This window comes from Tympanuchus pallidicinctus, unplaced genomic scaffold (genome assembly GCF_026119805.1).
Source record: "Tympanuchus pallidicinctus isolate F22 unplaced genomic scaffold, pur_lepc_1.0 scaffold15, whole genome shotgun sequence".
NCBI lineage: Eukaryota > Metazoa > Chordata > Aves > Galliformes > Phasianidae > Tympanuchus > Tympanuchus pallidicinctus.
Genome location: NW_026294669.1, coordinates 16,072,545 through 16,086,108, shown reverse-complemented (window position 1 = coordinate 16,086,108; position 13,564 = coordinate 16,072,545). Strand labels below are relative to the sequence as shown.

At 36.3% G+C, this 13,564-nt stretch overlaps 1 protein-coding gene across 4 annotated transcripts in view; it reads left to right on the top strand.

Annotated features, from left to right (window-relative positions):
- Window positions 1–697: 697 nt before the first annotated feature.
- Window positions 698–13,564, top strand: part of FAP (fibroblast activation protein alpha) — a 39,907-nt gene continuing 27,040 nt past the window's right edge. For 2 of the 4 annotated variants that reach the window (XR_008204735.1, XM_052675478.1), the window contains exons 1-7: window positions 702–1,210; window positions 1,496–1,580; window positions 9,490–9,585; window positions 11,509–11,603; window positions 11,742–11,816; window positions 12,001–12,053; window positions 13,185–13,257. Coding sequence is in view for 3 of the 4 variants with exons in the window: in XM_052675478.1 (XP_052531438.1) it covers window positions 1,205–1,210; window positions 1,496–1,580; window positions 9,490–9,585; window positions 11,509–11,603; window positions 11,742–11,816; window positions 12,001–12,053; window positions 13,185–13,257 (483 nt within the window). In the remaining variant the exon portion in view is untranslated. Of the gene's footprint in view, window positions 1,211–1,495; window positions 1,581–9,489; window positions 9,586–11,508; window positions 11,604–11,741; window positions 11,817–12,000; window positions 12,054–13,184; window positions 13,258–13,564 lie in introns of all 4 variants that reach the window. The other 2 variants (XM_052675479.1, XM_052675480.1) reach the window with 2 other exon arrangements.

The following is a 13,564-nucleotide window of genomic DNA, read 5'->3' as shown; positions in this document are numbered from 1 at the left end:
TGGCATTACCCCTTGCTGCTGCTGTGGCCACAAGATGCAAGCTGAGCTTAGCCTGGCTGACTGCTAGAGCTGTGAGACACGCCTAAGAGCCTCCAGTCACATGAGGGTGCTGAGAAGGAGCACAGAGCAGAGCAGAAAGCAGAGCTTAGCTGGGAGCGCTGTGCCGCGTGGCTGCAGGCTGCCTCGAGCGGCCGCTCCTCTGCTCGGCCCAATGTGCAGCTGCTGGCGCGCGTGGCCACCAGGGGGCAGCGTGCCTTGCTTGCGGCCGTTACTCCCCCGCAGCCGCCGCCTGACCGTTGCTATTTCCGCCCCCCCGCCCGTAGCCAGCCGCTGTGAGGCGGTGCCGCGAGGTTTTTCTCCTCGCAGCAGCGCTGATGGGCGAGACTGAGACTAGCTGGACAAAACCAGTCTTAGGAGCAAAGCGTACTTCTCTTTTCAAGCGTTTCTTCACTCTTCTGAGGCTTCTCTTGTGTAACTTGACGCTGCGGTCCCAGCAGTTTTCTGTTTGCAGGCGACCTCATTTCAATGAGCTGAATGAAACAAGAACAGTCGGCGGCTTGAGCGCTGTTCTGAAATGCTGTGGGCCAGCAGAGTTATGTCTGAGCTCAGTTATGTGGAAGTTTACTGTTTTCTGAGGAAAAAAAAAAAAGTAATTATCTTCATATGTGGAAGATGTTAAGCAAATTGTGTATGTTTCTTGGTTTGAATGTTTATGCTATCATTTATTATTTTAGAAAGTAAACAAGAAAGAGTTATAGATAAACATTAACGACGTGCCTGAATTTTCATTTAATTTCTCAGTAGGAAGTAGAAATAAGGTCATGAATATGTCCTGAGAATGTGAGGGCTGCCAAAATACACTGTAGATGCTTTTCAGAGAAAAACAGTAGATATCAAATAACTGTTGAGTCATAAAACCCAGATGTTGGTTACAGCTTGCATTGGTGAGAAGTATATAATCACCACCACTATAGCTGCCCAATGTCCATTTCTGCTTTGAGAACTTCCCCGAAAGCCTGTTTCTAATTTTATGGAAACCCTTTGAAATTTGGCACAGTTTACAAAAGTATGTAGGGAAAAAAAAGTCTGCCAGAGGTTTGGGCTCTAACTGTGAAAACAGACACTGCTTTTTCCAACTCCTCTCCTAGATCCGCTGACCAGCTCTCAGAAAAAAGTTTGTGTTCTTTAGGAAGACTGCAGAAAAATGAAGGTCTGTATGCTGCTGAATTCAGCTTTCAATAATATTTGCATCTGTTGTTTTAAACTGTCGGTTGTTGTACAAGGCTGGGCTCTGTTGTGAAAGTATTTGCCTTAAAGAAAAAGGGAAGTCTTTTCAAATGTACTGTGGAGATATTTTTTTCTTTTTTTTTTTTTTTTTTTTTTTTCTGGATGAATTTCAGCAGTTAAAAGGAATGAGAGGATTTAATTAGACAGCCATAACAGTTTACCTCAGAAAATATTAGAAATGTAATAATTTTTTGTTTCTGTCCTGCAGACCCGGCTAAAAGTACTATTTGGCGTGGTTGTATGTGTTTTGCTTTCCTTATTACTCATGTGTATTGTACTGCTTCCATCCAAAGGTAAGGCGTTTTTATCTAATGTAGCAGAAAACACAATGTTTTTAGCTTCTATGGCTTGTAAAGTTCATAAAAGTTTGTCAAATCATCTCTAGGATTGTCATGCCTGTACTGTTATGCACTTTACAGAAATGTACTGACAGCTAAAATGTCCTGGAGGTATGATCGAAATGCCAGCAGATGTTGAAACAATGAACCCTTTGAAGTGAAAAGCACCTCAGTTAACTTTATTCATAAAATATAACATTCTTAGACAAGACTGCAGAAGTAGTTCTCAGATCTCATATTATATATATGTTAGGAGCTATGAGAATCTCACAATCTGTTAATAGTTTATTTCAGCTTGGTGAGCCTGTATTTTAATGATTATTAAAGATCTATAGACAATTGCAAGTTAAATATTTCTCTAATGAAAGGATGTAGTGAATTGTTTGTGAATATGTTTGTGAATATGTAACTGCTGATGCACAGAACGATTTGCTGAGTCCACTGGTAAAGCTTGAAGTATGTGTGGTTTGATATTTAGAGTCTGAGTGGCACTGGCTTTAATGGGCATTTTTTTCTATGAGAAATCCAATAAGTATTTATATATCCCTTTCACTACAGTGGATGAATTGAATGCCTCTGAAATATTTAAAACAGTAATAATTATATATACATATATATATATTCCAGCAATAATTTCTTTTTTCTATAATTACACTTTGCCCATATGTTGGCAAATCAGATTTAGCTTTATCCTTACTTTTGTCTTATAGCTAACATTCAACTTTAGTGGAAGGTCAAATCTCCCTTTCTTACCTGGTATTTCAATTTAACATATTTAGCACGAATACCTCTGCTGGAGAGGAGTTGGAGATTTATAGAATAGAATTATATGTTAAGGTTGGAAAAGGCCCCTAAGATCATCTTGTCCAACCATCTACCTACCACCAATATTGTCCTCTAAATCACATCCCAGAGTACTACATCTACATGTTTCTTGAACACCTCCAGGGTGATGACTCCACCTCCTCACTGGGCAGACTGTTCCAGTATCTGACCACTCTTTTGGAGAACTTTCTCTTAATATCCAGCCTAAACCTCCCCTGACGCAACTAGAGACCATTCCCTCTTGTCATATCACAGTTACCTGGGAGAAGCAGCCAGCACCTGCCTCACAACAACCTCTTTTCGGGGAGTTGTAGATACAAATCAGTTCTCCCCTCTAGACTAAATAATCCCAGTTCCATTAGCTACCCCTCATAAGACTTGTGCTCCAGACTCATCATAGCTTCACTGTCCTTTCCACTCTGGACACACCCCAGGACCTCAGTGCACTTACTGTAATGGGAAAATGCAATGCAATACTCGAGGTGTGTCATCACTAGAGCTGCATTCAGGGGGAATATCACCTCCCTACTCCTTCTGGCTACATTATTTCTTATACAAGCCAGGATACCATAGGCCTTCTTGGCCAGCTGGTCACACTGCTGGCTCATCTTCAGCTGAGCACTGACCAACCTCTCCAGATCCTTTTCCCCTGCACAGCTTTCCAGCCACTCTGCCCCAAGCCTGTAGTACTGTATGGAGTTATGATCTAAGTGCAGAACCTGGTACTTAGTCTTGTTGAACTTCATCCCACTGACCTCTTTCTAAATTAACCACAAGATTTTCAAAAGCACTCAGGGGATGTTGGGCTGTATCTCTTAAAAGGTCATAGAAACCAAATTCGTAGTCTAAAATAAGTTAGAAGATTTTACCCTAAATATGTAACTAGAAAGTGATTGTTTTCATGAGTTGGAACATGATACAAGATAGCAGAATTCCTTCTGTTATTAAAAAAAAAAAAGAAAAAAGAAAAAAGAGATATAATAAAACTTAGCTGTTTTCCTGGAATATCCTGAACATTTCCAAGAGCCTTTCTTTGTGTCTTGGGATCCAATCACACCTCAAAATGGAGTCCTTCACTAAGCTCTTCCCCATTTGGGCTTTGTTTACATCACACTTCTGATTACTAGAATCTCTGCAGAAAGGTCTTGCACTAAACACTGCTGTTGGGATGTAAAAGAGAACCCTGCAACTGCCTTAAACTGGTAGCAAATAGGAAGGGAAACAAATGAAAGGGAAAAAAGTATATCTTGAATTTGTCTACATATGTGAACTAGTTTTTGTAGTGAAAATTTGCTTTTGTATTCAGTGAAAGAATTCAAACATAATTAGATACGCAACTAGATTTTCCTCTTTCTTATCTAGTTGTCCCATTTGGAGCCCTAGAGAATATTAAAAAAAAAAAAAAAAAAAAGGTAAAAAATAAATTCTAATGTAACTATTTATTATCTAACAAACCTGAGGGTTATAGATTTAGTGGTGACTTTCACAGTCCATGATGGGGTGCCTGAGTAAGTATTGTCAAATGTGAGCTTTCATTGTTAGATAAATGTAGTATTGAGCCAGATTTACCAAGTTTACACATTAAGAAAGGACAGAATATTTTGATGAAATTTCAATTTAAAAAGCAGTGAGGAGAGTAATAAAGTGGAGCATGAGGATTGGATTAGCAGCCTGAAGAATTTGCTAAATATCCTGGAAGGTACTGCAGGAGGAAATGAATGTATTTTTCCCTTCTAAAGTTACCACATACCAGCTGACTGGTCTCATTCTGAGCTGCTTCAGCCATTACAGAGAATTAATGTCATCTGTAGTTTCTTTTAACAGTGACTTAATAACTAATCATATTGAACATCACATTTAGATCCAGGAGGATGAAATAGAATTTGTCTTCTTTACAGAATACTCTTGAAGGAGGATTTCAGACAACTGTAGAATACAGTTATGTCAAACGTCTGACTGTGGCTTCCTATTCTCTGTTGGAACTGCAAATACTGCAGTCGTCTGTTTAAATACCTAAATATTTCTGGATTCCTAATAGTCTGGAGGAACTATGAATTTATTTTGTGGTTACAAACTTTGCAAGTGAAAGAGAGACAGGAAGTAACTATAGAGATGGAATTTTGTTTGTACATTCCACCTTGGCTACTGCTTAACCGAAAGGATGTGGTGATCTGGAAAGATTAATTATTAAATATTATATAGATACAAACAGACTAAATCTCTGCATAATAATTCAGTGAAGACAAATGTCATCTATAATATTGAGAAGATTGAAAGATATAATTTAACTCTGACTTGCTAAATTTCTAGTTATTTCACGTTAATGAAACTTTCAAAAATATGGTATCTGGTTTCGTTTTACACGTGGAAGTGTATCAAAATGTGAAAATCTCTCAAAGGTTATACTGGATTTTTTTTTTATTTTTTATATTTTGGTCTTGTAGAGGATAGTATGGGGGAAGTACTTAGCTGTAGTGATAATTCAATTTCTGAGAGTCTAAGAAGAGCAATATGGGCAATGTTAATACTGTAATTGCAGATGACTGCAAAACTAGTGACATTTTTTTGACATTTCTCCAAGTTAGGAATATGCTTTGTGACTTACCTTGATATGATAACCCAACTCAAAGCTGTTCAGAAAGGTTCTTTTCACATGTAGACTGGTGCAACTGATCCTGTTCTTCAGCAGCATTAGCAAGGAATAAAATACCTCTTTATGCCTGAAAAGCAGGAACACAGCCACAAGAAGCATTATTTTTTTCTTGTGTTATTTTTAATGAACATCCAGAACCCTGACTCATCAGTGTTCCTGTTCCCATTACACTCTTGACCGAGGCCTGAGACTAAGCCCTTGCGTCTTTGATGTTGCAGGGTGCACAGTACTATCTGCAAGCTGGCTGTCTGAAAACAGTAACCACTTTCGTTTTGTCAAGTAATCTAATTACTGTGTGGCAATGGCTGCTAAATAAGATACATATAAATATTCATTGTAGATACGTAAGTTAAAATACGTACAGGTAATTATTAAACACAGAAACCACAATACTTTCTGATTTTTATCTACACGTGATTTAATCTGGCAGAATAACATAATGTATATGAATTCACATGTTATGGAACAAGCCAAGAGGGTTTTCAAGTCTGAAACAAGAGTTCTGTTGGGCTACCCACATCCAGCCATTAAAGGGAGTATTCCAGATAATGCAAGCTAAATTTAAGAGTGCTTAATGTTGTTCTATTTTTAATATAGCTAAAAGTTCTCCTGTTTGTGCTTTGTTAAACTTTCCCATAGAACAAACTGGACACTATAGAAGGTATCTTCCTAGAACCAGTGATGATTAATAGGTGTTTACAGGCTTTTAATGCCAGTTTTATATGTGTACATAGGATATGCTGAAATGCATTTAATTATGACCATGGAATATTAAAAAACAAAGTTACACTGTGAAGCAAAATAACCAGTTCAGTGCACAATATTATTCTGCATTTTCTGAATTTATTTATTTTTTTGTAATATGCAAGAGAAATACAGAGTGGCACCCTGTAGTTGAGTGAAAATGGACCACCAAGCATTAGAATAAGATGGTGAGGCAATAAAGGGAAGAAAGCAAAGTCAAAATTTGGTCATTTTTAAAACCTGCCATTTCTGTGGTTGGCTTCATTGTTGTCTCTGGTTATCTTTTTTCATCTTTGTGATTTCACAGAGAAAAGAAGCACAACAAAAACTTGTGGAGCCTACTGACTATGATCCAAATTGCTGTTCATATAGTACTGCAAATGTGTAATGTACTTTTCTTGTGGGGATCTATTCTGTGAACAGAGATTTCAAGTACTATTACTGAACTAGGCTTAAGTTACAGAAAGAATCGGCAACAATTACAGCGAACAATTAAAGCTGCTGCTCCCAATTAAAGCAGTGAAATGTATCTTTAGTTGCTTAGAAACAAGCATTCAAAACTAAAGTTAAGCAAATGAAGCTGTGTTCTCATTCATTTTTTTTTTTTGGTTTTTTGTTTTTTTTGCAGTCCATGGGTAGGAATTCAGATAGGAGTGGACTTATTTTGAAAATAATTAGCAGTCATAATAAATTATCACGGAATATTAAGTAAGCAAGGGTGAGATGGTGTGCAGAGTAAAGTTTAAATTAGAGCTGTAAAAATTAGAGCACTGATGAGATATTTGTGATGTTGCTTTTCTAAAAATTCCTATTAAGCTGAGAGAAGGAATAAGGAGATTTTACCAGATGAAGCTATCAAACAGGATTGTAAATTTAAGCCTCCTTTACACACAGCTATGGAAATAGATTTTTATCATGGATTTCTTTAGCTGATAGACATTCATTTAGAGAATTTAAACTGGAAGCTGATAATAAGTAGTCATCACTTGGTATAAATATAAGTAGATATGTATCCTCTGAAATTTTCTGTGCACTTTTAAAGGTTTTGCTATCTTCTGTGCTTGTCATTAATGTATCAAGGATCAGTAACATACTATCATGGAACTAACAGGAGGAATTAACTTCTTATTGAACTTTTGGGGACATTTTCTGGACACATTGCTACCTCAGAGTTTATACTGATAGGTTTTTACTCATGGATTGGCATTTGGTTTTATTTCTCATGACAGTTTTCTTCTGCATTAGTGCAGACAAGGCTAGTGTTAGAAGTCAACCTGACATGTGTATTCTACAGTAAATAATAGTCACATATTTGAAAAAAGAAGGGATTATCATTAGAAAGTACCAAAGGAGAGAATATGAAGAAACATTTCCCAGGAAGTGAGTGTGATGTTAGCTGAGAGGGAGGTTGTAATGAGGAAGTGATGGAGCATATGAAACCTGAGGGCAGTGAGTCATTTTGATTATCTGGCTGTGTTGTGAGAACTCTGAAGGAGCAAACAGGGGAAGTGGCAGAAATCTAGGAGGCTCCTTGTGACATCTCCTCTACCTCTGATAACCATGACAAAATCTGCCTTGACTTCAAAGAAGATAAATTATCAAGCCTTGAAAGCTGACAAATTTGAAAAATGCCTTTTTTTTCCTGTGTCTTGAAGATTAAACATTTTGAATAATCTTTGCCTAGAGAACTTTATGCTATTTCTTTTTATAGTTGTTTTGTTTATTACATTTTTATAATACTTTTTTTTTTTTTTTTTTTTTTTCTTCTTCTCCATTTCTGTGCATTTAGCAAGATAGCAATTCAGCATTTCCCTCTTCAGAGCTGATTGCCCTTACTTTTTGTTTGGAACCCTTGCTCTAGTTTAAAGTGCTTTCATCTTTAAAATAAACAGTCAAAGAAAAGCCACAAAACCAGCTGAATTTTTGTGCATTTTTAATGTAGCTGTCTGATTTAGCTGGAAATCAAATGTCAGAGCACCTGTTTTCTCTAGGGAATCATTGTCAGTGTGCCCTTAAAGCACTGATTAAGAAGTTGAAGCTTCGGCTCAGTTGTTCATTACTTTTCAACATTGTTTGTACCTTTGTAGCCTTGTCTGTTTATTTCATACATCCTTTTGGTGTTCTCATATCCATCTTCTAGCATGAACTGATGAGGCTTTTTTAAAAAAAATTTGGCAGTAAAGATTTGTATGGACCTGCTGTTTGAATTTCTGCTGAATACATATGGATCTTTATTAAAATAGTTTTCTCTGCTCATAAGTTCAAACAAGTCCAAGAAACCTATGCTTTAAGAAAACTTTGATTTGCCCTTTGTAAGTAAGAGACTTTCCTTGTAGTCCCAAGGTATACAAGTAAATATATCTCAACAAATAAATTTCTGGGTGAAATTAATTAAACCAACTAGTTCCTAATTTCGTACCTCTAAAGGAGAATCCTTCAGATGGTGAAGAGCATTAACACAGATTTTTCTCTCTTCTCTGCTGTTTGCATGGTTCCAGGATTATGCTATCCTCACTCTTCTTCGGTACTTAAATATACACAGTTGTCTTAGTTTCAGCTGGGATGGAATTGTTTTCTTCAGAGCATCTGGTATGATGTTATGTTTTGGTTCAGGGAGAAGGCCATTCTCAGCAAGGGTCCCCAGGAGCTGGGAGGGAACAGAATGAGGACAGCTGACTTAAACATGCCAAGGGGATATCCCATACCATATGACATCATGTGAAAAGAGTTCTGAAGGAGATGGGAGTGCATCTCACTCTTCTGCTGTTTGATGGGCTAGCTGGACATTGGCTATGAGCTGATGAGCAATTACTTGTGCATTCAACTTATATATATATATATATATATACATATATATATATATATACATATATATATATATATATACACACACACATATATATAGTCAGGACTATTTTCCTTTTATCTATCCTGGTAAATAGTTTTCTCTAAACATATGAGTTCTACATTGTTGTTTGTTTGTTTTTTTCTTCATTTTCTCCCTCATCTCACTGACAGGGGGGAGTGAGCAAATGATTCTGTGGTGCTGAACCACCTACTGGGTTAAACCAAAACAGTAAGTTGGTCAGAAAGTAATGCCTCCTATTTGTTTCTGTGGAAACTATAGCAGATAAAAAAGAGCACAATAGCACTATGTGATAGAGCAAATTCTCAGCTAAAACACTAAAAATCTGCACCAGCAGAAATGAACCATGTTGGTGTTACCACTGATGAAATGCATCATCTACCACCTCACTGTGCTCACATCCACTGTGGGGTCTCCATAAATGTTCAGTGAGTGTCAATATATGTCAGTGGATGCCATTTTTTCTGCATGGAGGAATTCAGTTCCACCCCTCTGCTTCATTCACGCTTCCATGTCAGGCACTACTGTGTCAGACTGCCCCTGTTCCACTGCATCTGTTCCACTGCAACAACATGTAATTGAATGTTGGTGTGAAGGTTCAGTCTCTTCTGCCATCCCACCAACATTCACCTCTGACAGAAACATAATAAAATAGGAGGTATTGCTTTCAGAGCAGCCTGTGTAGATAAGAGGAAATATTTAACTAAGTAACGATTTTTTAAAAAAGTTTCACATAACAGCATTGCTTTAACAGAAGGTTTTTGTCTCATTCTAAGTTGTCACCACAGCTGATGGTCCTAGAGCTCTTACACTGGATGATTACTTGAATGGAAATTTTCAGTATAAAACATATTTTCCGTACTGGGTGTCAGGTAAGTAATTTTTTTTCTCTGAGGTACGTAAGCATTTTTAGTATGTGTTTTCTGGCACATAATAAGAAATATACTTTTCTTCCAGCTTTACTCCAAATAAATGCTAAAAATAAAATTCAACAATTTACTACTCAAAACTCAAGGTTAAATTTACACTTCTGTCAGGGATTCTAGAAATTCCTAGTATTCAATGTTGCAACAGAAATATTTGAGTTAAGCATAAACTATCATTTTACAGAGCCATTTGTTGCTGTATTTCTTTTACTGTCATACTCAATACATCATGGTAAAGAAATTTGTCAATGTGTCAGTCATGTTTTAAGGAATTTCCCTTTTTTGAGCTTGTCACAGCATTTCTTCACTTGCTATTAATTATAATTGAGGTAGCCTGTATTGCAGGCCCTGTTTTTGTTTCCAGTATTACTTAATGCTGCAGGAAGCCAACCTGTTCTTATCTCTTACATATGGAAATACAAACATTGCTAAAATTTTGAGTTCCAAAGCAATGCATAGGAAGTAAGGATGAGTTTCTAATCAAGTTCCTTAACACAGGAGATAAAGACACAAAGTTAGTTGCTGCTGATGTATATGTCAATGTGTGTCCAAAATACTACTCTTGTTATCACTGAACTGCAGCAGCACCAGAAGGTTTTAGGTAGGTTGGATTACATTCTAGTACTTGCAGTACTACCACTCATATCTGTGCATTGCCTCAAGCAGTTATTATTTTATCAGTAGAAGCAAAAAAAAAAAAAAAAAAACAACCAAATTCCCATTTACATGGAGTCTTATCAAGTTAGTTTAAACCCACAATTTTAGAACTGAACCGAAGCCCTCCAGGACGTTGCTAGCAGCAGTTTTAGTTTCACAGTTAGCAATTTGAAGTATGTAGACATGACTTATGTGATTTAAAAATTAGGTCACCATTTGTTAGAATTCTGTATGAATGTCTGAAGTATGTAGGCAGCATACCACCTAAACCTGATATTCACATTCTCTCTTTATAACTTCCTCACTTAGGCTTATCTTTCGTCTTAACAGTCAAAAACTCACACAAAAGTCATGCCATAAATTCCATAGATAGTCATGCCTACAGCATTCCATATGCCTACTTTTCTTCTGAAGCAGGGAGCTGAAATTGAATAACTTTTTATAAGGGACCTGAGATAACCACAAATGCTTTTACTCAAATCACGTAAGCATTTGCTAAATGTCCAAGAGTGATCTAGTTTCGTCCCTAATGAAAACCTTATACAATGTTTCAGACTGCTTTTAAATTGTTAGTCTCTCTCTCTCTTAAGCTACATCCAGCATGCAATTCCTTATCTCTATTTATAGCAATGAGAATTATGATGTGAAACTAAAATTCTCATCTTCAGATCCTACCAAACTGTGGCTCATGTCTTGAGCACAGGTAGGATTAAATTCAGTTCTCATTGGAGGCCACTCACCTTCATTATATAGTATCATTGCAATGTGAGTAAGAGCAGTTATTTACATAGTTACATGGTCCTGCTATTACATCTAAAATCTATAAAAATGAGAATATTCTGGTAAAATTATAAGCAAGAATGTTGAACGTTTTCATAATAGCTTTTATATTGTGATGCTGGGATACGATGGATCTGTCCCTAGTATTCTTGATCATGTACTATTGAGAATAAAATCTGGCATTTTATAATGAAGCTAATCTAGCTGATTCTGCATGCAATATATGATCTTGAGAACATAATTAAGAAACCTTCTTCAACTGTTAAAACTTGGCATCATTAGTAGAAAACTTCTCCTCTGTGCGTTTGTAGATACTTAAAGAGACTTGCTCAAAATCTACTTACTGACAAGGGTAGTGAATAATTTGGTAATCAGGTCTGTTCTATTTTATCTTCTTTGTGAGGTAACAGCCCATTTATCTTGTTTTTTAAGATAGTGAATATCTTCACCAGAATCCAGAAGATGATATTATTCTTTTCAATGTTGATATGAACTACGTAACTACCATTATGACCAACAGCACAATGGTATGTATCTTTTCAACTAATAAAAAGGCAGTAAAATGCAGTTGTGCTCTAAGTATCTCTTTAAAAGTAATCAGATTAAAACTTGACAAATCAATTCATAGTGTTTGCTAGAATCTAATATACATCTTAACCTTTCAGAAACAAGTTAATGCTTCAAATTATGTGATGTCATCAGACAAATACTTTATAGCATTGGAGAGCAACTATTCAAAGGTAATTATTTTATATGTTGCTTAATGAAATGTTTGATTTCATTCAGTATGTGTGGTTACTATGCATGAATTTTTTTCAGTCTCTTCTTGAGTAAAGTGAAAGGCTGTGAAAGCCATCTGATGATTTTTACTTAAATCATCTTTTTTTCCAATTTAATTTTTTTTTTCTTGCTTAATTTTTGCAGCTGTGGAGATATTCTTATACTGCATCATATCACATTTATGATCTTATATATGGGTAAGGCGTGGTATTTTTTACGAAGAGCTATGGTGATGTTTTGTAAAAATATACTTGCAAGCGTTTCATTGAAAAATTCTATAGCAATGTGACTATCTGCTGCTTGGCTTTTACTTGAAACTGTCACTTGTTTACTTGATTATTGTTATCTATTATTTCTGAAAAATCAAAAGATTTCTTGCCTCTGAGAAAATTCTACAGTCCATTCATCTACTCATCCAAGTATGTGGATTGCTTTATACTTCACACCCTAAAACTTCGACTGCTCAAGATTCTCACCTTCTTTTTTTTTCATTGCATAGTTTTATCCCACCCTTTTTGGCTGCTTTAGTCCACTTCAGTATCACACCAGATGTCTCCTTCCCTTTCTTTTTTCTTAATTCATCAATTTTTTTATTAATTCAATCTTCAGCTTTCCTAAAAATCTCACATGTCCTTCAGTGATCTTGTAAAGTCTTGGGTTCCCCAGAAACTTTCAGCTCCTGCCATTGCATTTGGTCTCTTTCCCAAGATCTTCCCCAGACCATTCTTCTTTTGCTTTCTACTAAAGGCCATCTATTTTCCCACTCATGTTTTTATGCCAGAAGTCACAGAATGACTAAAAGCTTCTTAGTTCTGAGCAGGGACTGCACTAAGCTACATTCTTGGAAAACTCTTGGCTCAAGGTGACAGAATTACTACTAGCTTAAGTGAGTAGAGAGTTACTGCATGTGGCTCTGTGGATCCTTACTAGATGCTCAAACTCTGCTGTTCAACTTGCTTCTGCATGTTATAACCTGGGAAATACAATGTGATCACTGAGTTCTTATCTCCTTGATTGTTGAGGCTTGCTGAAACTACAATGCAAATAGCAGATTAAGAAAATGCCTGCAAATGCTCGTGCAGTTTTTAGAAAGGGATAAGACTGCCTTCTTAGAATGCTGAGTATATTTTCAAAGGCTTGAGCTGCACCAGCACTCAGTTACACATTGTGCACACAATTACACTGTTGCATGCCTCACTGCCTGCATTAATTTTGCTTTGTTTATGAAACAAAAATATAGCCCTTCAAGAGTTTTATATGAATGTACAGTGTAATGATGCATTTGTACTGTTAACATAAAGCCATTTCAACCTCTTTCCCTTTTCTAGTGGTTTTGTAACAGAAAATCAGCTTCCACATAAAATTCAGTATATATCCTGGTCACCTGTTGGACACAAATTGGTCAGTAAATATAAGAAGGCTAGAAGATTTTTATTTGCCTTTGGTTATTGTTTCATTAGGCCATATTTTGACAAGCCTATTTGTATCAAACTAACTTATGAGCAAGAATGATTTAAAAAAATCAAACAGTTTTTCATTTGTCAAATTTTAACTTCACTCTTTTTAATGTAAGAATCTGCATTCTTAATGGCAGTATGTATTTTACTTAGCTAGTCAGTTTTGTATTAAGCATCAACAAAGTAACTGTGTAAAGGATTAAATACAGTTTTCAGGGCCTGAAAAACAATTAATTTGTCTTTGACACCAT